Source organism: Ctenopharyngodon idella, chromosome 20, assembly GCF_019924925.1.
Source record: "Ctenopharyngodon idella isolate HZGC_01 chromosome 20, HZGC01, whole genome shotgun sequence".
NCBI lineage: Eukaryota > Metazoa > Chordata > Actinopteri > Cypriniformes > Xenocyprididae > Ctenopharyngodon > Ctenopharyngodon idella.
In genome coordinates, this window is record NC_067239.1 from 31,407,240 (window position 1) to 31,427,635 (window position 20,396).

The 20,396-nt window shown below is 37.2% G+C and overlaps 1 protein-coding gene across 5 annotated transcripts in view; it reads right to left on the reverse strand.

The window, feature by feature from the left end:
• The window catches only part of LOC127502544 (GDP-L-fucose synthase-like), a 39,317-nt gene extending 22,233 nt beyond the window's left edge, over positions 1-17,084 (reverse strand). For 3 of the 5 annotated variants that reach the window (XR_007926878.1, XR_007926877.1, XR_007926876.1), the window contains exons 1-5: positions 8,664-8,772; positions 4,400-4,548; positions 1,524-1,638; positions 1,280-1,408; positions 577-650 (exon numbers count right to left, since the gene is read on the reverse strand). Coding sequence is in view for 2 of the 5 variants with exons in the window: in XM_051875525.1 (XP_051731485.1) it covers positions 577-650; positions 1,280-1,408; positions 1,524-1,638; positions 4,400-4,548; positions 8,664-8,675 (479 nt within the window). In the remaining 3 variants the exon portion in view is untranslated. Of the gene's footprint in view, positions 1-576; positions 651-1,279; positions 1,409-1,523; positions 1,639-4,399; positions 4,549-8,663; positions 8,773-16,948 lie in introns of those variants that run through there. The other 2 variants (XM_051875526.1, XM_051875525.1) reach the window with 2 other exon arrangements.
• Positions 17,085-20,396: the final 3,312 nt, after the last annotated feature.

The window sequence follows — 20,396 nt, forward strand, 5'->3', positions numbered from 1 at the left end:
GAGAGGTTTTTTATCCTCCACAGAAAGCAACGAAATTACCACATTCAAGATCCAGAAAAGTAGTAAACACGTCGTTAAAATAGTCGACGTGACTACAGTGGTTCAACCTTAATGTTATGAAGCGACGTTTTTGTGCGCAAAAACTAAACAAAAATAACGACTTTACTCAACAAATTCATCTCTCCACTGTCATTCTATTACGCTATTTATGTTAAAGCACTGCATCATATTTTAACGATGTTTTTATTACTTTCTGGACCTTGAATGTGGTAATTTCGTAAAAAAAAAAAAAAACTCAGATTTTATCAAAAATATCTTAATTTGTGTTCCGAAGGTCTTACAGGTGTGGAACGACATGAGAGTAATTAATAACAGAAATTTCATTTTTGGGTGAACTAACCCTTTAAATTGCTAAATATTTATTCCACATGGTATTTGTTGTGCTGCATTTAATTTATGATTTAAGCGTAAAAAAAAATATTTATTTATTTATTTATTTTTTCCCGAAATGTGACAGACATGCTTTTGTGTGATACACCCAAGAAAAGCTCATGACCAATGAACTTTGACACTGACCTGTTGTGGACATCAATCATGCGTTTGGCGTAGGCATAACCGAAATTAGACTCGTGTGGCGGACCGTTGTGGATCTGAAACAGAGCGAGAGAGAAACATGTCTGTATAGATGACAAAAAAAAGGACAATTCCAAACAAAAGTGTCTAGTCATCATCTCCCTCAAATCATAAAACAATTGGAGTGGATGATCTTGTAGAAAATAAACTTGCTCATCTGTAAGAGCACCAAAATATTCATCCAAAATATCTCCTCTAGCCCTCCCCAGCTCTACAGCGCACCACAATTTTCCAATGTAAATCTGTGGTGAAAAATGGAACTGCAGCACCGTCAGGCTGAATAACACAAAGACGTTAGACCTCTCCCAAAAGTGTGTCTTTTAAAGCTTACAAAATGTTTATCATAAACTAGCACTAAGACCCCGAATCTGCCCTACTTAAATTTATGGTCAGGAGCCACTATACTGAACTTGACCCAGTGGATTCTAGTGATGCTGCAGAGGAAGTTTTTCATGTTATAAGCCCTAGATAGAAATGCTAAATGCTAAATACAAGCCATCCCAACATCTGCCTATTAAAGTGCACGCCCGAAAAAAAGGTGTACCGAAAGAGGGCATATTAGTACCTAAATGGTACATATTCAAACTTTTTTAAAGGGTACCGTGACAGTTTATTTCAGATCGAGAGAGTGTGTGTGTGAGTTTACCATGGTCTCATCTATGGGGTAGGTGGTTTTATCCGGGAATATACACGTGGACAGGCAAGAAACGACCTTCACCACCCCGAACTCATGAGCCGTCTGCAGCACGTTGTCATTGATAAATATATTATTCCTCTGAAAACAACAAACAAATACAGTCAATGTACAGTTCAATTATTCAACAGTGATATTTCCAAGCTTTTATTACATATTTCCAATGGTATTTAATAATATAATTGTTAATAATTACCCAGAAGTCCAGGTTCTGTCTCATGTTTTTGTAGAGCCCACCCACCAAGGCGGCCAAATGAATGACGTGTGTCGGACGATGTTTCTGGAAAACTGCTCTCGTCTCTTCAGCGCTCCTGAAGCAGCACATGTAAATATATTCAAAGGGGTCATATAATGCCACTTTAACAAGATGTAAAATAAGTCTCTGATGTCAGCGTGTATGTGAAGTTTTAGCTTAAAATACCCCACAGATCATTTATAGCATGTTAAATTTGTCGCTTTTTGAGGGTGAGCAAAAACGCTCCGTTTTTGTGTGTGTCCCTTTAAATGCAAATGAGCTTCTGCTCTCAAGAAGAGGGCGGAGTTTCAAGAGTGTTTCATAGTGCTGTTTAAAGCACATAGTTTTAAACAGTTTCAATATACTTTACTTCAAAAACGCATTCTCAAACAGTGGAACATATTCCTCCAGTGGGAGAGGTGGATGATGCTATCAGATCAATAGAGGGTATGCACGTGACGTCAGCGTCGACCGTTATGACTGCAAAAGACTGAGTGGCAGCATTGGTTTTCAGCGTGAATGCCGCGAAAAACACACAAAACACCTCCAAAACGGGAAAGAGCTTTGCGACTGACTGTACACATAGCTTTGACACAAAATCTGAGGTATATTTTTACAGACTGCTGAAAGCTACAGAAAAAAGAAGCAGGTCGCTGCAATTCACAGGAACAGCTGGGGTCAGGTGGGCGGGCGCAGGTGTTGGGGGCGTGTTAGGTGGGCGGAGACTTGAGTGCGGCTTCACACGCCGATCTTATTCTACTTTTGTCGTCGGTGAGTGAAAATGTCTTGGCGGAACAGCTATTTTTTTTTTTTTTTTTTGCTAAAAACGAAACAAAACTATGGAAGCCCGTTTCCGCCACTAAATAATAAAAAAAAAAAAAGAGTAATTGCGACTTTTATCTCAGAATTCTGACTTTTTTTCTCGCAATTCTGACTTTTTTTCTCGCAATTGCGAGTTATAAAGTCAGAATTCTGAGATATAAACTCGCAATTGCGTGATATAAAGTCAGAATTCTGACTTTTTTTCTCGCAATTCTGACTTTTTTTCTCATAATTGCGAGTTATAAAGTCAGAATTCTGACTTCTTACTTTGCTTGCGTTTCCTTTCACTGCGACTGACCATCAGGATTGGTGCTTCGTTATTATTCTACATAACATGGAAGACCTCATAAAGGATTATTTTCATTGCGGATTTACCAATAAAGAAATTTTGATTTTACTGGAGGAGACACATAAAGATTAGTCTCCGGACATATGCATTATGCAGGAATATGCATATAGCATGTTTCCACGGTAACCTTGTACATGAGTATCATTGTTTCGTTTCAAGGAGAAAAAACAGCTTTTACTGCCATCTAGTGGGCTTAATACTAAAACACCAATACCTATCATATTTCATCAACTTTGTAATTTTGCAACTCAAGTCTGGTGGCTCCATAAAAGGGGGCATTCAAGGGTAAAATCATGCAATTCTGCAAATACAGTGGAAGTATTTGGTGAATAAAAGTTGTTTTTAACAGAATGGATACACTAACGAATTTGACACAATAATAACAATATAATAGTAATAATAATAAGAATCAGCTGTGGCGGAGGCGCAATAAAACAGACGAAGCTGAAGCTTCAGACATCAGAACGGCAGCACGGCTATCGTTGGATGTACAAGAAATGTTGGATGTCCGGAATTGTTACAGACAGAGAAACTGTCTGTCAGTTAATTGCGAGAAAAAAAAAAGTCAGAATTCTGAGATATAAACTCGCAATTGCGAGATAAAAAGTCAGAATGCTGAGATAAAAAGTCGCAATTACTCTTTTTTTTTTTTTTTTTTTTTTTTTTTTTTTTTTTTTTTTTTAGTGGCGGAAACGGGCTTCCATACAAAACTTTACCAGCAAATTGTAGAGTTAAAAATGTTTTGCTTGAAACTATTCGTTTGATGTATTTTTTATTAGCAACTGTTGTTTGATACGTTTAATGCTAATGCGCTTGTTTGAAACATTGTTTCAGAAAACACATGTATACCCTTTTTCTGATATCTTTAAAGGTCTTGTGTGAAAGACATTCTCTAACTTGTTTTATATTTTTCTGATAACTTTTAAAATGTCTGGATACTAGGCCTTTGTGTTTTAACGGTATAGAAAGTTATTAAAGCTGTAGGCCGTGTTTGAAATGTGACTGTGAAGGAAAAGCTTTCTTCAAATGTATGTGAAAAACTTTTTTCTGATAACGTTTTAAAATGTCTGCCTTTTTTGTTTTTACCATTTTTAAAAACTGTGTGAAAAAACTTTACATTTTTAAATGATTGAACATTGACTTTTTAACGTTTTTCATGTGATGGGAAAGCTTTCTCTAACTTGTTTTTACATTTCTTCTGATTACGTTTTTTTTTTATTGTTTTTTAACGCGATGGAAATGCTTGTTTGTTTTTACTTTTCTTCTGGTAACGTTTTAAAATGTCTGTAAGCCTTTGTGTTTTAATGGTACAATTCATTAATGTCTTTAAAAGAAAAAAAACATTAAAATATGTGAAAAACATACTTTCTTTAATAAAAACATCCCTTGACTCCTAATGTTTGTCACTGTCGCCCAATAGGCTACACACATTTTAAACGTTTAATATTTTTTATGAGGGTCATAAATCTTTCAAATTTGACACATGATGCCCTTAATATCTCTCTCTGACTTGACTGTGAATGGGCCATTACTGTTATTACTTCTATCAACAGTTTACTATAACATTTACTTAGTATGTTATAATATATCTAATGATACGATATTGTAATGATTGTGTTGCCTAACTGGCATGACGTCTGATGAGTGTTTGTTCAGGAGTACTTACATGAGATTGGCATCTTTAGATGACAGGAATATCCATTCTTCTCCTTCTCTCCTTCCACCCTCCTCTTTCACCACCCGCTCTATCGCTCGCCCCACCAGCCCACTGCCGCCCGTCACCAACACACGCATTGCCCCGACAGGATGGTCCATCTGAGAGAGAGAGAGATGAGGTTTGATGAACACTTCAGGGTTAACAAATGTGTAAAAACAGGAAATACTGTAAATAATCAACTATCTAGTATTGAATATTTGCATCTATGTAGTCTGTGTTTCTTAGTTCAGAGTTAATGACCCAGACAAAGTTTCTACAAGTGACGGTTGATCATTAATGGGGAGCTAAAGTAGAAAAAAAGCAGAAACACAACAACCACAACTGTAGCTATACACAGCCGTAGAGGAAATCAACTGCAAATAAAATGAATTTTCTTTCAGCAGTATTCCTGAGTGCAATGACATACATTTTATTATATGTGTGCACTACTTGGATTCAGTGTCTTTTGGTTAGGATTTCCCAACTAACAGGGAACATTCTCAGAAATTCGTTCTGGCAAGGTTCTCTCAAAGTTATGAGCAAACGCTCTTCCAGTAACATTAAAGGGATAGTTCACCCAAAAATGAACGTTCTGTTATCATTTACCCACCCTCAGGTTGTTCCAAACCTGTATAAATGTCTTTGTTCTGCTGAACACAAAGGAAGATATTTAGAAGAATGTCAGTAATCAAACAGATCTCATCCCCCATTGACTACCATAGTAGGAAAAATAAATACTATGGTAGTCACTGGGGGATGAGATCAGTTTGGTTACTGACAATCTTCCAAATATTTTCCTTTTTAAAAACTAAAATTAAAAAATGTAAAATTAAAAATTTGATTTTCACCACGGGGATCAGTACTTTTACAAGATGTAAAATAATTCTCTGATGTCCCCAGAGTGTGTATGTGAAGTTTTAGCTCAAAATACCCCACAGATCATCTTTTATAGCATGTTAAATTTGTCGCTTTTTGAGGGTGAGCAAAAAACGCTCCGTTTTTGTGTGTGTCCCTTTAAATGCAAATGAGCCGCTGCTCTCAAGAGGAGGGCGGAGTTTCAAGAGATCATGTTAGCACTGTTAGCAGCGCGGGTTACCTCACTGAAAATGTCAGAAACTGTTTAGGCTTTTATGTTTAAACCAGAGTCGGACAATGATGGAGAGACTCAAGAAGAAGTGACAACATGATGAATGCAACAGGACGTTTCTGAATGGTTAGTTGCTTAATTTATGTAGCTGATGTGGGATATCTGAGGGGAGTTTCGTCAAAGCTGACTAAAAGTGATCGACGATTTATAATTTCGACTCCTGTAAGTCCTTGTACACCATACACGTCTTACATGCTGAACCCTTGGTTGTGGTATTTTAAAAACAGGTTAATATCTTTAACCTGAAAACAAATGTATTTAAAATGTTTGTGACCTGTTCAGTTCAGTAATTCCTAGACACTGTATCTTTAATTCGGCCAAAATCAAACAGGTAATTTTCTCCAAGCAGAGATTCTGTTGAATAAGCATGTTTGTGCCACACAATTCATAAATGTTGTTCATTGACCTTTCATGTGCCTGCTTGATAATTAAGAAAATATTGTTTGGAGGAAACATGAAATAGGCCTGTTTAATGTTGTTATAGATTATATTTTTAAATACATCTGAAAAGTAAAAAAAAAAAAAAAAAAAAGTGAATCTCAGCCATTTCCAGCCCTGGCTATACGGTAGGGGGCGCTGTTATGCATCTTTTGAAAGGGTAGAGAATCGCCGGCTCAAAATGCAGGAGAAGCAGCTGAAACAAGCGACAGAAGATGACTCAGAGCAAATGTAAAATAAAGCGAACATTAAACAGCATATAAATCAAAACTGTCTAAATGAGGATTATGAAGCTTTGGGTGTGTTTATGGACTCGATCTACTCCACCAGTGTTTGATCATCGTTCTGAATCCCATCCGGACATAGTCTTTGACAAAAATGCAACCTACCCACATTTAAGTGTTGATAAAAAAGGATTCATGAAGCTGGATTAAAATGGTTTTAAAATGGAAAGAGTTAAAGTACAGTTAAAGGTATTTCAAGTATAAAAAAATACCTAAATAGGAACATAGTAGTATAAAGTGCAAAAATAATATATAAGAAGTAAGATATAAGTGTGATGTCCTGTTCACTTAAAGAAAACTTTAAAGTAACTAGTAGTTTACTGAGAGTCATAGGCGTAATTTACGAGTGGGACATGTCCCTACCACTTCTTGCCAGGGTCGATACTGTCCCCACCACTTTTTTTTTTTTTTTTTTTTTATCACTAAAATGCACATAAACGTGTCCCTGCTCTTGATATACAATCACTGATGAACATCTTTGGTTTTAATGAGAAAAAACTAAAGTAAATTATAAGAGGGCAGATTAAAACCCAGAATCTCTGGCACGCCGAACGAAAATTCTGCCGCTAGTTCATCACGACAATCTAACATTAAGTGCGCATCCATATATTTATTAACTAATGTAAATACTCTCGAGACTAACAATATAGTAGGCTAGATATAAGGATGAAAATATCATATTAAAAATGAGGTCTATGTCAATAAATTTTATACATTTATTATTGTAACAATACAATTACAACACACCAAAACACACACATTCCTCCTGTCCCACCCACTTTTTAAAACAAAGTTACGCCATTGCTGAGAGTATATTTCAAAGTGTACTTTCCACTGTAAAAAGTAATACACTTTATCTACTCGATAAAATTGTGGCAACAGATTACAAGCAATTTTAATTAAATTCAACACATAAGAATTGAGTTAGAATGAATCAAATTAATTCCTTAAAAGTCAACCATTTAAAATGTGTAAAATTAGCAAACACCATTACAAAAACCACAAACTGACATAAAAAGCAAAGCGTCAAACTGCCCAACTAAAATAAAAATTTTCAATAAAATCAACAACAACATCTAAACCTCTGTTAATTCTTGTGTTTCTCTTTCCTTCAATGACTCTGCTTGTTATCATCAGGTATCTTCAATGTTGGCAATAAAAAATAAAGAGTTCTTAATTCATCTTTGACGTCTGTCTGTCTATTCAGATATTTTTGTTTAAATTTTACTCATTTTAAATGAGTTAAATTAATTCGGAATTTAAGGAATTAATAGCGTATTACTTTTTACAGTTTACTAAAAATGTACTACTAGTATTAAAATAGTAAACTATTAGTATACTTATAAGTTCACTTGTAGTACAGGTGCAGTACAAATGAGAAACGTAGCTATGAATTTGGTTTACTACTATAGTACACTTAAACTTATACTTCAATTGTGCCAATTTAGTCCCAAGCGGTATGAAAATAGTACACTTACAAGTTTACTACTAGTACATTGATACTAGTATACTTAATACATAAAGTATACTTAAAAAATATACTTGAACATTACTTGATAAAATTAACTTTTTTTTTTCGTAAGGGTATCCTACCAGATACCTGGAAATCTTAAAGCACTGTTTACAAGGTAAAAATATATTAAAAACTTTAATGTTAGGTGCAATTAATCGTGATTAATTACAAAAAAAATGTGTGTTTTTTTATTTTTTTAAATTGACTGACAGCAGATATTAATCATATCATAAAATATTATTTATTTGTTGTACTGTAAAGCTATATTAAGTTATTATGGGATCTCATTCAATGCTTTCAGAATCTTTACTTTTTTAAATAATTTTGTTTCTGTATTTTTAAAATGAACATTTATATTTATTGAACAAAAATGAATTGTCAAATTAAACTGAAAATAGTATAAACTTTACTAAAGTGATTGTTTTGAACAAGTATTAACTTAGACATTAAAACATTAAAAACAATTTTTATACCATACTAGTTTTACCCTGTGTGTCTGGCGTAAAATGTACCTTATACATTTATACGATTTTTAAACAAACAAACCACTTTTATGATTATTATCACACAAATTCTGTTGCTCAATGTTCAATACAAACATTTTTTTTCCCCGCAATCATACACTATGGGAGTAGTGAAAAGAATACATACATCTTAAATGCCTTTATAATACTTTTCATTAATGAAAGTCAATACATAAAATTACAATATAGACTATAACACTATACACACACAAAAAAAGCATTTTTAACAACTGCTCACCGAACAAACCATCACATCTGATGAATTGTGTATTATATGATATTACGAGATCTGATCATGTATTCTCTTAATAATTTAATATTGTGTTACCTGCTTACTCATTCCCGCTCTGTGAGTTCTGAGGAAAAGGGAAAAAACTTTTCCACCTACTGGTTTATGTACTTACACACACCTACATTCAAGGACTGTCTTCTGAAATACGTCTGAGGGTTGCACTGGGCGGAGTTTATATGAGTACTTGTGAGAAAAAACTGGGATGGCTTGAGAGTGAGTGAATAATGGGGTAATTTTCATTTTAAAGTGAACTAATCCTTCAAGGGCTTGTTCATAAACACTTTCAACTTTTTTAAGAATAGAGTACCTCAGGGATGACGTGTTTTTGTAGGCAAAACCCGGAAGCAAGTTAGCATTTTAGGACTTCTGGTTCCATCTCCATAAAGTCTATAGGTTTTTTTGAATGGGTTTTTGCTAAATTGCCTGAAATAAGGTCTGTGGTTAACAAAGCCTCTAAATATTTTCACGTTTTGATCTATGACATAAAACACACCAGTTATAACCCTCTTGTGATTTTTTTTTTTTATTTATTTTTTTTTATTATTTATTTATATTTTTTTTATTTTTATTTTTTTAAAACCTTTATTGTATCTTAAAAACGGCGGTTGCTAACAAATTGCTAAAATGGACTACTTCCTTTGGCGGGGACTTACGTCATCATGACAAACAGGACATTTGGACAGCATTTCTCATGAAAAAGTGGACAAGTGTTCATACACAGCGCAGATCATAATCAGCGAGCATGTTTTTAAATAAAGCTTGAGGAAGCTTGGTGGTGGTGAGGTTGATCCGCGATTTAGGCTTCAAAATGTATAAATGTTGTGTTAACTTGTAAAGATTATCTTGATAGACCAAACGTGTAAGTGTCATAACCCTTTGTTAAACACACAGCTTATTTTTTTGCGATTTTTCCAAAAGTCTATGGGGAAAAATGCATAGGCTTTCGGTCGAGGGAACCTGCGCGGCGCTAACTTCCGGGTTGGCCTATAGAGTTACAGTTATACTTTATTGTCCTTTTCAGGAAAGCTGCAGTAGTACACAACATACAACACACGACAACAACATAATAAAAAAATAAAAAGATAATAATAAATAATAAGATACTATTATTTCAATAAACAGTTAAATCATGTAAATTTACAGCTAATAGTCGTTAAATTAAGCATTAGCAGCAGTAAATTTACAGTATTTAACAGTAAACCATGAAAAACAGTTTTGCGCTGTAAAAAGCAGCACATAGGGGCGGGGCATCTTCAACTCGTCTCCAGAGTGAAGGAAGCAAGCGGTCAGCGGAATCTCTTCAAAACTCTTACCGTCTGCTAAAGAAGAAAACCGCGCAAGGTAAGTTTATTTCTTTGTTGTTATTTTACTGTGTTTCACTCAACTTGTAAAATTGCCTTTTTCGTGAGATATTTTTGACTGTACTACTTGGCGCGAATCGCCTCTTGTGGCCAGACAGACCGTTATCAACGCGGGGTGAGGTTTCACTAGTCAGTGTTCTTCAAACTCCGATTATAACGCTAGGTTTGAGAATAACTGATGACAGGCCGCTGAATTATTAGAAAAATAACGCACATCCGAGGTTGTAATGCAGCCACAACTCCAAGAGCAATAGAGTACCTCAGGGATGACGTGTTTTTGTAGGCCAACCCGGAAGTTAGCGGCGCACGGGTTCCCTCGATCGAAAGCAAATGCATTTTTCCCCATAGACTTTTGGAAAATTGCAAAAAATAAGCTCTGTGTTTAACAAAGGGTTATGACACTTACACGTTTGGTCTATCAAGATAATCTTTACAAGTTAACACAACATTTATACATTTTGAAGCCTAAATAAAGTCGTCAGATGTAAAAAGCTAACAGTAGGCTACAAACGGACTACAGCACACCATGGTCGCGGATCAACATCACCACCACCAAGCTTCCTCAAACTTTATTTAAAAACATGCTCGCTGATTATGATCTGCGCTGTGTATGAATACTTATCCACTTTTTCAAGAGAAATGCTGTCCATATGTCCTGTTTGTCATGATGACGTCTAAAGTCCCCACCAAAGGAAGTAGTCCCTTTTAGCAATTTGTCAGCAACCGCCGTTTTTAAGACACAATAAAGGTTTAAAAAAAAAAAAAAAAAAATCACAAGCGGGTTATAACTAGTGTGTTTTATGTCATAGATCAAAACGTGAAAATATTTAGAGGCTTTGTTAACCACAGACCTTATTCGCGTCATGGGAGGGGCTTCCATCTCTTTCTGCACAGATCCTCTGAATAAACACATCTCGTCAGTTGGAAACTAGTAGCAGCAATTTAGCTTGGTTATGCCGGCCGGCTTTTGCTAGCTAGCAGGCGGGCTAGTATCAATGGCTAAAATCATGCAACGCGCTTTACAACTTACCAGATTGTCCGATTTCCTCGCTTATCCTCTTCCAGGCAAGGTCCTTTTTATTCCTGTCTCGATAAAAATATGATGACACATCATAGAGCTCAGGGTGGCCACACACAGCGACTATTAATTTGTCCTCCATCTTTGTTCTGGTCTCCACTGCTGATCACGTCATAAACACGTGACTACCAAAGCAGAGCCCCTGATTGGCGAATATTCGCGGCACGTTAACCAAAGTTCAAATTTTTCAACTAGGGCGTCAGACGCTCGATTTGCGCATCAGACGCGTGAATGCTCAATTCGCGCCGCGCCATTCGCGCGTCAACGGCCGATTCGCGCCGCGCTAGATTCGCGCCGCAGGACGTCTAGACGCGCGTTTACATTGACTTAACATGTAAACCAGACGCCCCAGACGCGTTCGGTGTGAACGCAGCATAAAAGCTGCTATGTGACAAGGTGTACAGAAAACAAGGGTTTTTGGTTCTGGGTTTTTTAGTTTAAGTTTTTATAAGCTGTCGACCCAAAAAAATGAGCGTTTAAGGACTAAAAAGTGGATACAGGCATTTGAGACAGAGCGTGACATGTTATATTACACTGAGAACTACGCCCACTGGAGGGTAACGTAATCAGCGACAGGAAATATAATATATAAAACTGACATTTGGATATTTGACTTAACAGTGACAAAATGTTTACTGCACACGTAGGCTTACTGAGGCACACGTAGGCTTACTGAGGCATACTGAGTGTCAGGATCCCAAAATTTACCCATTCTTCCTGCTGATGCTTCACGTCTTATGGCCTGGTGTCACTTATGACAAGGTGTCACATATCAGTGTTTAGACATTGTTCTGTTTTTTGTTATAAGTTAGAGATGACAAGGAGGCAGCCTCACGCAATGCAAAGTCAATGGAGACGGTTGTATTGTCTCCAACCCCCTCAGGAGTGGGCGTGGCCTAAATGCGCTCTGTCTCTGGCCCGTCGTCAGTTATTCCTCCTCAGGTCACCACACCTCAAGACATTGTTCAGATGTTGCAAAGCTTTTTAATTGCGAAACTGTTAATAAAGTTTCAATGCATGTTTAGATCCACATGCAAGTGTGTGTCTGCATTATATGTGTGTGCGTTCGTATGGGATAAGAAGCGGGAGAATGAGAGTATACGTTCCATAGATAATAAAACAGTTTGTCATTTTTATCCTGTTGTTTGCTATATTTGCTTGATCAATTTCTTTGTGGGTGCTCTTTTGCTGTTGTAGGTTCTAAGGACGTTTGAGATAACTGAAATCGTTTGGCGAAGTGATATGGAACTGTAATCCTCAAGATGACTGGAACTACTTGGACCTGCCTGGAACAGCTGTAGTATAAAGAGGTAATATTGCGAAAATTATTTGGTTTTCTTTTCTATTATTGATTTACATGTATTTCTGAGTGCATTGTGCACTCACATGCAGTACCATCTTTGCATTTTGTGAGGCAAATGCAAATTCACATATATGTTTCCAGTTGCATACAGAATACACCCATAGCTTACAGACACTCACTTATGTATTCACTTATCTCTGGTAAACTGGAAAACACACAATCATTTCCTTGTACACACGGCTAAACTGTCTGGGCATGTTTTGGCCCCCGCCTCTGTTAAGATGATATTTTGTCTACTGTAACAAACATACACCCTCTTTTATTTACTTAATAAGTTTCTATTTACGTTCATCTTAACTTTGTTTAATTTAAAAGTGTGTCCAGACTGTACGTGATGACGATCTTTTGCCATGTGCTACATATAGTCACTAACATTTTCTTAATGTTTTCCTCCCAGACCTTTTCTTCTTAAGGTTGATTCACACACTAGTTCCTCTCATTGGATTTACACTTTTCTCTTTTTTCCTCCTAAAACTGTTATCAAACTGTTTAAATATAGAGCAGTATAGTTTCAAATTCATTAGTCTCATTATTCATTTTCATGGTATGCATCTACAGATCTCGAATTTCTTTTTAAAAACATTTGTGTTCTGCTGAAGAAAGGCAGTTGTACACATCTGGGATAGCATCAGGGTAAATGAGTATTGAGAATTTAGTTTTTGAATAAATTCTTAAAGGTATTTTTATTTGTGTTGGTTAAAGCAAGTGCTATTTTCTTTTTTTTCTTAACTTGCTGTTTGTGTTTATGCTGAGATTCAGTTTGGGTCAGTTTCAGCCAATTTGTCAATGCCCATTCTGCCTGTGTTTTAATAAATAGCAAATGATGTACCATAATCTATTTCTTCTTTAATTTATTTACTCTCCATCTAGTTAAAATATAGTTTAAAATTAAGGTAAATGGCTGGAACCACAGCTGCCAGTATTTTACTGTAAATTTACAGGTAATTTTTTTTTTTTTTTTTTTTACAGTGGATGGCCAGTATCACCAAAAACTAATAATTAGGGATGTCCGGGCCCGATCACGTGATCGGAAATCGGGCGATCGGAAATCGGGCCCGATCACGCGATCGGAAATCGGGCCCGATCGGAAATCGGGCCCGATCACGCGATCGGAAATCGGGCCCGATCACGCGATCGGAAATCGGGCCCGATCACGCGATCGGAAATCCGATCACGTGGTTTCAGACTCGATCGGAATCGGACGTTACCTCCCGATCAGGACTCGGATATGTATATATATTCTCATTATATTTAACACATCTATAGTTATGCGGTGGCACAGAGTTACGCCTGTTTCACACTGCAAGCGTGAGCGTAACTACACCGTCACTGCAGCTGCAGAGACGCGCGAGTATTCACACTGGAAGCGTTTGTACAGCGTCACAGCAGCGGCTCGAAGCTACATATGTGAGCGTTTCTTTACAAAGACAGCTATACATTCGTTTTTATAAGTTGGTCATTTATAAACTTGATAGTCTTGAAAGTTTGTTAACTTTGTGTGTATGACAACATCTGCCGCGTGCACATGTTTACAAGACAGCAAACTCTGGTTTGATTTGGGTATGCTGCAGTCTGTGTAATAACTAAAATAATGCATGCCGAAAAAAATACGTGCCGCTTACGCTTGCAGTGTGAAACAGGCGTTAAGCCTCGTTTACACTGCACGCGTCTGCGGCGCGTTACGGCTCCGGCAAGGTTTTGTTCCGTCCTCTGCGCGGTGTCAACTCACACCAGAAGCATTTCAGAAGCGAAGCGGCTGAATTCGCGAGACCACGAGATTTGACTGTCTGATGTTTTTTCCTTGATTCTTTTCGTGTTTTTAATGGCTAAATGGTTATATTTTGTCCGGTTTAATTGTGTTTATTGCTATGCCATACTTTATTTTGCTGTAGCCTACAGACGAAGTTTATACACTTAAAAGTCCAATGGATGACAAGAACAAAAAAAATTCAAGTTTTTCAACTTCGAATCTCTTGTCTTCAGTTTCTGGCCTCCTAGTGATGTGAAATATGAGCGGGAGATTTAATATACAAAAAATATATTTAATGTAGTCTCTCAGTCACCGCTATAGAAGTCTATCCAACTATAGCCCTATTCGGACGGGATTAGTTTTACAAGTGTAGATGGAGTAATGTAATTTTACCACAGGACGTCGGTAATATTAATGGCCAATTCGCACGGGATAAGAAATCTTAGTAAAACTAGCAGAAGTGGGAGGGATAACTCGATTTACGCACCACCGTCACCTCCCTGTCGTCGTGTGTGTAAACGTTGCTTCCTGATACCACTTGTGCAAACGTGTTTAAGTATAGTTAGGTCAGGTCAAACGATTTAGTAATTAAATTCTGATTGGATTTTATTCTGTTGGTAATAGTTTTGTGCCTCTGACAGGTGCTTTAGGCCTTCTTTTTGATATGAATATTATGTGGAAAATACTGCCACAGACTGGTCTCACTGCCTAGAACACAACTGAATGCTTTTTCAAGTGCCTCCATACTTGAAAAACCATGGAAAACTAATTTTAAATAGGAAATTACGGAATATTTACGTACATATTTACAGCGGGTCTATTTGCACGGGATTAGTATTACCTGAGGTACCTTTTTACAGAAGGTAAAAGTCACTGTAATCTTTACGGACGTTGTCCGTAATGATTACTGAGATGGCACATTCGGACGGGACTAAAATCACTGAGAAGCTCTGGTAATTACTTTACCCCACCTCTCCATGTAAAACTAGTCCCGTCTGAATAGGACTTATGACGACTTCAGCTTTGGAGAAACTTGAAAATGTGAAAAGGGTGTATCACAGGACTTTAGGACGGCCTACTTATTCAGGAAGAGGCCGTCGTTACGTCATGTTTAGGGGTGAGTAAATAGGCTTGTCTGAGATGAGCAAAATCTGCGCAAAAACACCTCGGTTACGTATGTAACCTTGGTTCCCTGAATAGGGAACAAGACGCTGTGTACTGTCGCTATGGGAACACGAATGTCCGAAGCCCTTATACCATCAGGCCATTTATTGGCCAGTAGCGCTCAGCACCGCCCAGAGAAATACATCACATATGCTCATATTAGCGTGCTTCGCGCGATTTCATCAGATTTCTATGTACAAAGGAAGCACTTATCGAAAGGTATGGGAAAGGCTGACAATGCAGCAAGCCTATTTACCCATCCCTAAACATGACGTTTCATAGGTTTACTCAACGCTGCATACCGTCACTATGGGAACGATATACAGTTGCAAGAAAAAGTATGTGAACCACTTGCAGAATCTGTGAAAATGTGCAAAATTTTAACAAAATAAGAGAGATCATAGAAAATGCATGTTATTTTTTATTTAGTACTGTCCTGAGTAAGATATTTTACATAAAAGATGTTTACATATAATCCATAAGACAAAAAAAAAAAAAATAGCTGAATTTATTAAAATGTCCCAGTTCAAAAGTTTGTGAACCATTGATTCTTAATACTGTGTGTGGTTACCTGGATGATCCACGACTGTTTTTGTTGTTGTGTGATGGTTGTTCATGAGTCTCTTGTTTGTCCTGAGCAGTTAAACTGAGCTCTGTTCTTCAGAAAAATCCTCCAGGTCCTGCAGATTCTTCCGTTTTCGAGGATTTTTTGCATATTTGAACCCTTTCCAGCAGTGACTGAATGATTTTGAGATCCGTCTTTTCACACTGAGGACAACTGAGGGACTCAAACACAACTATTAAAAAAGGTTCAAACATTCACTGATGCTCCAAAAGAAAACACGATGCTTTAAGAGTCGGGGGTGAAAACATTTGAACAGGATGAAGAGGTCCAAATTTTTCTTATTTCGCTTGAATATCATTTTTTTTTTTTTTTTTTTTTTTCATTTAGTACTGCCCTTTGGAAGCAACAGAAAATATTTGCATGTTTCCTGGAAGACAAATTAAATACAATTTACCTTGATCTTCAAATTCCAAAAGTTTTCACCCCCCATCTATTAATGCATCATGTTTTTTTTCTGGAGCATCAGTGAATGTTTGAACCTTTTTTAATAGTTGTGTTTGAGTCCCTCAGTTGTCCTCAGTGTGAAAAGACGGATCTCAGAATCATTCAGTCACTGCTGTAAAGGGTTCAAATATGCAAAAAATCCTCGAAAACTGAAGAATCTGCAGGACCTGGAGGATTTTTCTGAAGAACAGAGCTCAGTTTAACTGCTCAGACAAACAAGAGACTCATGAACAACCATCACACAACAACAAAACAGTCGTAGATCATCCAGGTAACCAGTATTAAGAATCAAGGGTTCACATACTTATGAATGGGGTTATTTTAATAAATTCAGCTATTTTTTTTTTTTTTTTGTCTTGTGGATTATATGTAAACATCTTTTATGTAAAATATCTTACTCAGGACAGTACTAAATAAAAAATAACATGCATTTTGTATGATCTCCCTTATTTTGTTAAATTTTTGCACATTTTCACAGATTCTTCAAGTGGTTCACATACTTTTTCTTGCAACTGTACCATAACGCCTTCACATACCTGGAAGACCGAGGAAAGAGTCCGCTCAAGCAGATTAAACCTGGGAGCCGGGAGCCATCTTCACATCCAGACTGTAGAACTTGATAAAGTGTTTGGAGAGGACTATCCTGCTGCAACACGGATATCAACATGTACATAAGTATTCACAGCCTTTGCTCAATACTTTGTTGAAGCGCCTTTATTACAGCCTCAAGTATTTTTGAGCATGATGCTACAAGCTTGGCACACCTATTTTTGGGCAGTTTCTCCCATTCTTCTTTGCAGGCCCTTTCAAGCTCCATCAGGTTGGGATGGGGAGTGTCGGTGCACAGCCATTTTCAGATCTCTCCAGAGATGTTCAATCGGGTTCAAGTCTGGGCTCTGGCTGGGCCACTCAAGGACATTCACAGAGTTGTCCCGTAACCACTCCTTTGTTATCCTGGCCGTTGTCCCGTTGGAAGAAGAACCTTCGCCCCAGTCTGAGGTCCAGAGCAGGTTGTCTCTGTACATTGCTGCATTCATCTTTTGCTCGATCCTGACAAGTCTCCCAGTTCCTGCTGTTGAAAAACATCCCCACAGCATGATGCTGCCACCACCATGCTTCACTGTAGGGATGGTATTGGCCAGGTGATGAGCGGTGCCTGGTTTCCTCCAGACATGACGCTTGCTATTCAGGCCAAAGGGTTCAATCTTTGTTTCATCAGACCAGAGAATTTTTGTTTCTCATAGTCTGAGAGTCCTCATGTGCCTTTTACTGAGGAGTGGCTTCCGTCCGGCCACTCTACCATACAGGCCTGATTTGGCCGGGCGACCCGATCTAGGAAGAGTCCTGGTGGTTCCAAACTTCTTCCATTTACGGATGATGGAGGCCACTGTGCTCATTGCAACCTTCAATGCTGCAGAAATGTTTCTGTACCCTTCCCCAGATCTGTGTCTCGATACAATCCTGTCTCGGAGGTCTACAGACAATTCCTTGGACTTCATGACTTGGTTTGTGCTCATGTTAACTGTGGGACCTTATATAGACAGGTGTGTGCCTTTCCAAATCATGTCCAATCAACTGAATTTACTAGTCAAGTTGTAGAAACATCTCAAGGATGATCAGTGGGAACAGGATGCACCTGAGCTCAATTTTGAGTGTCACGGCAAAGGCTGTGAATACTTATGTACATGTGATTTTTTTTTTTTTTTTTTTTAATAAATTTGCAAAAATTTCATACAAACTTTTCACGTTGTCATTATGGGGTATTGTTTGTAGAATTTTGAGGAAAATAATGAATTTAATCCCATTTGGAATAAGGCTGTAACATAACAAAATGTGGAAAAAGTGAAGCGCTGTGAATACTTTCCGGATGCACTGTATGTTTGTCAAAGACATATGGAGGGACAGTGATGTTGTCAGTTTCTGCTTATCCTGTATGCAAATTAGTGCAGAGATGCAAATCAAGGATGGTGATGTGTGATAAAACGAGTCACTCAACACTTTAGGGCACATCAGGGCTACTTGCCAGTAGGCATTCAGAGTCCTAATTGCTGCCTGTTTTGCAGCATAATTGTCTGACTTGAGGCATGTTTGAACAATGGCCTGTTTCAGGGAGATGTTAAACAGGTAGATGATCTATTGCTGTCAGCACACATGCACATGGGCCATCTGGCCCAGCAGCCTTGCTCGGATTGATGTGGTTCATCATGCCGTAGTGTGTTTGCTCTTTGACTTTGAATACAAGCTTCTTTACTTTTACTTTAGCATTTTGCTATTCATCTCCCAACACAGTGTCATTCATTATATGAATGTAGGCCTACGCTCTTTTATACTCATAATAAACCAGTAAATGATCTATCCTGAAATGACGCTGATCGACAGAACAAGTTCATTTTTAGAATACAATACAGTCACTCCAAAACTGAAGATGACAACACTCACTATAGTACTGTAAATGTATGCAATATTCTAATTCTTTTAAACTCAACGACTAAAAACACTCTTATATAGAGACGTCATATTCTGAAAACCACACAGGGGCAGATCTAGAAAATTATTTATAGGGTGAGGGGTGGCAACACCAAAGTAAGCGCCCATGCATAGTTTTTGGAGATTTATGGCCTGACATACACAGTTGTGTTCACAAACATTGCATTACCACAAAGTAGTCATCTATATACTGTTTAAAATTAAAAATAAGATTTGAATATCCATCGTGGCACCAAGTAAAGACATCAACAGATTCAAAATGAGTCTGAGCTTGTGTCACTAAAGGAGATGACCAGTTTTATTCATATTACACAGGCTACTTCAATGGTATAAATCACGTTTTAGTGAGCAACAAAAACTTGTTTTTTTGCAAACAATTTGAGTTTCTGTTCTTAACAGAGGTGGGAATGTCTGTGTGTGTTCACCCAGAACACCTTATCAACTACATACTCTAGCAAAACCCCAGCAACTGCATAGCAAGAGCCTAGAAACCACCCAGAATCTTCTAGGAACCACCTAGCAACACTTTAGCAATCACCCAGAACATCTATATTCTGGCCTAAATGACCAAACTTTTTACATTTTTCTTTTTTTTTAAAACAAGACTTTAAGTTGGCTTTATGACAAGCCAGCATAAATTTGTCTTTCAAACTTTTCAGTCTTGTTTTTCTTGATTGCTGACATACGCTGATTCATAACGCTCCGAAGCTTCATGAAGCAGTGTTTTGAAATCGGCCATCACTTTTTTTTTTTGGCGCACCAAAAATATTCTCGTGGCTTTATAATATTAATATTGAACCACTGTACTCACATGAACTGATTTAAATATGTTTTTAGTACATTAATGGATCTTGAGAGAGGAAATGTCATTGCTGGCTATGGAGGCCTCACGGAGCCATCGGATTTCAACAAAAATATCTTAATTTGTGTTGCGAAGATTAACGGAGGTTTTACGGGTGTGGAACTGCATGAGGGTGAGTAATAAATGACATTATTTTCATTTTTGGGTGAACTAATCCTTTAATGTTGCTTTCTTTTTTCATTTAAAGTTACCTCTTGATTGTGTATTGTTAGTTTCTTTTCTTTCTTTTTTTTTCTGGCTGCTGTAACTGCGTATTTATAAAGTACATTTGTTTTGGAGAAAACATCCAAGAAAAAATACATAGATTGCATCATCCGAATTCTGATCTCTAAATACATGGTTGATATGTTTTTGATGTATATATTATTGATTACGCTACAGCATGAGATCTAGCTGTGTTGTGAAAATCTTTCAGCTTTTCTAACTTTGTTCTATTACTCCAAATGTAATTATGGTTGGTGATTTTAACGTCCATGTTGAGAAGAATATTATAATAATATAAAAATATTTGTAACATTTAACTCCTCTGAAGGCGAGTTGATGAACCCATGTGCAGTTTATTAAAAATCCAAAAGTGAGCAAACAAACTTGAACATGAGCAGACTTGGCAATAAGCTTGACAACAACACTCACCA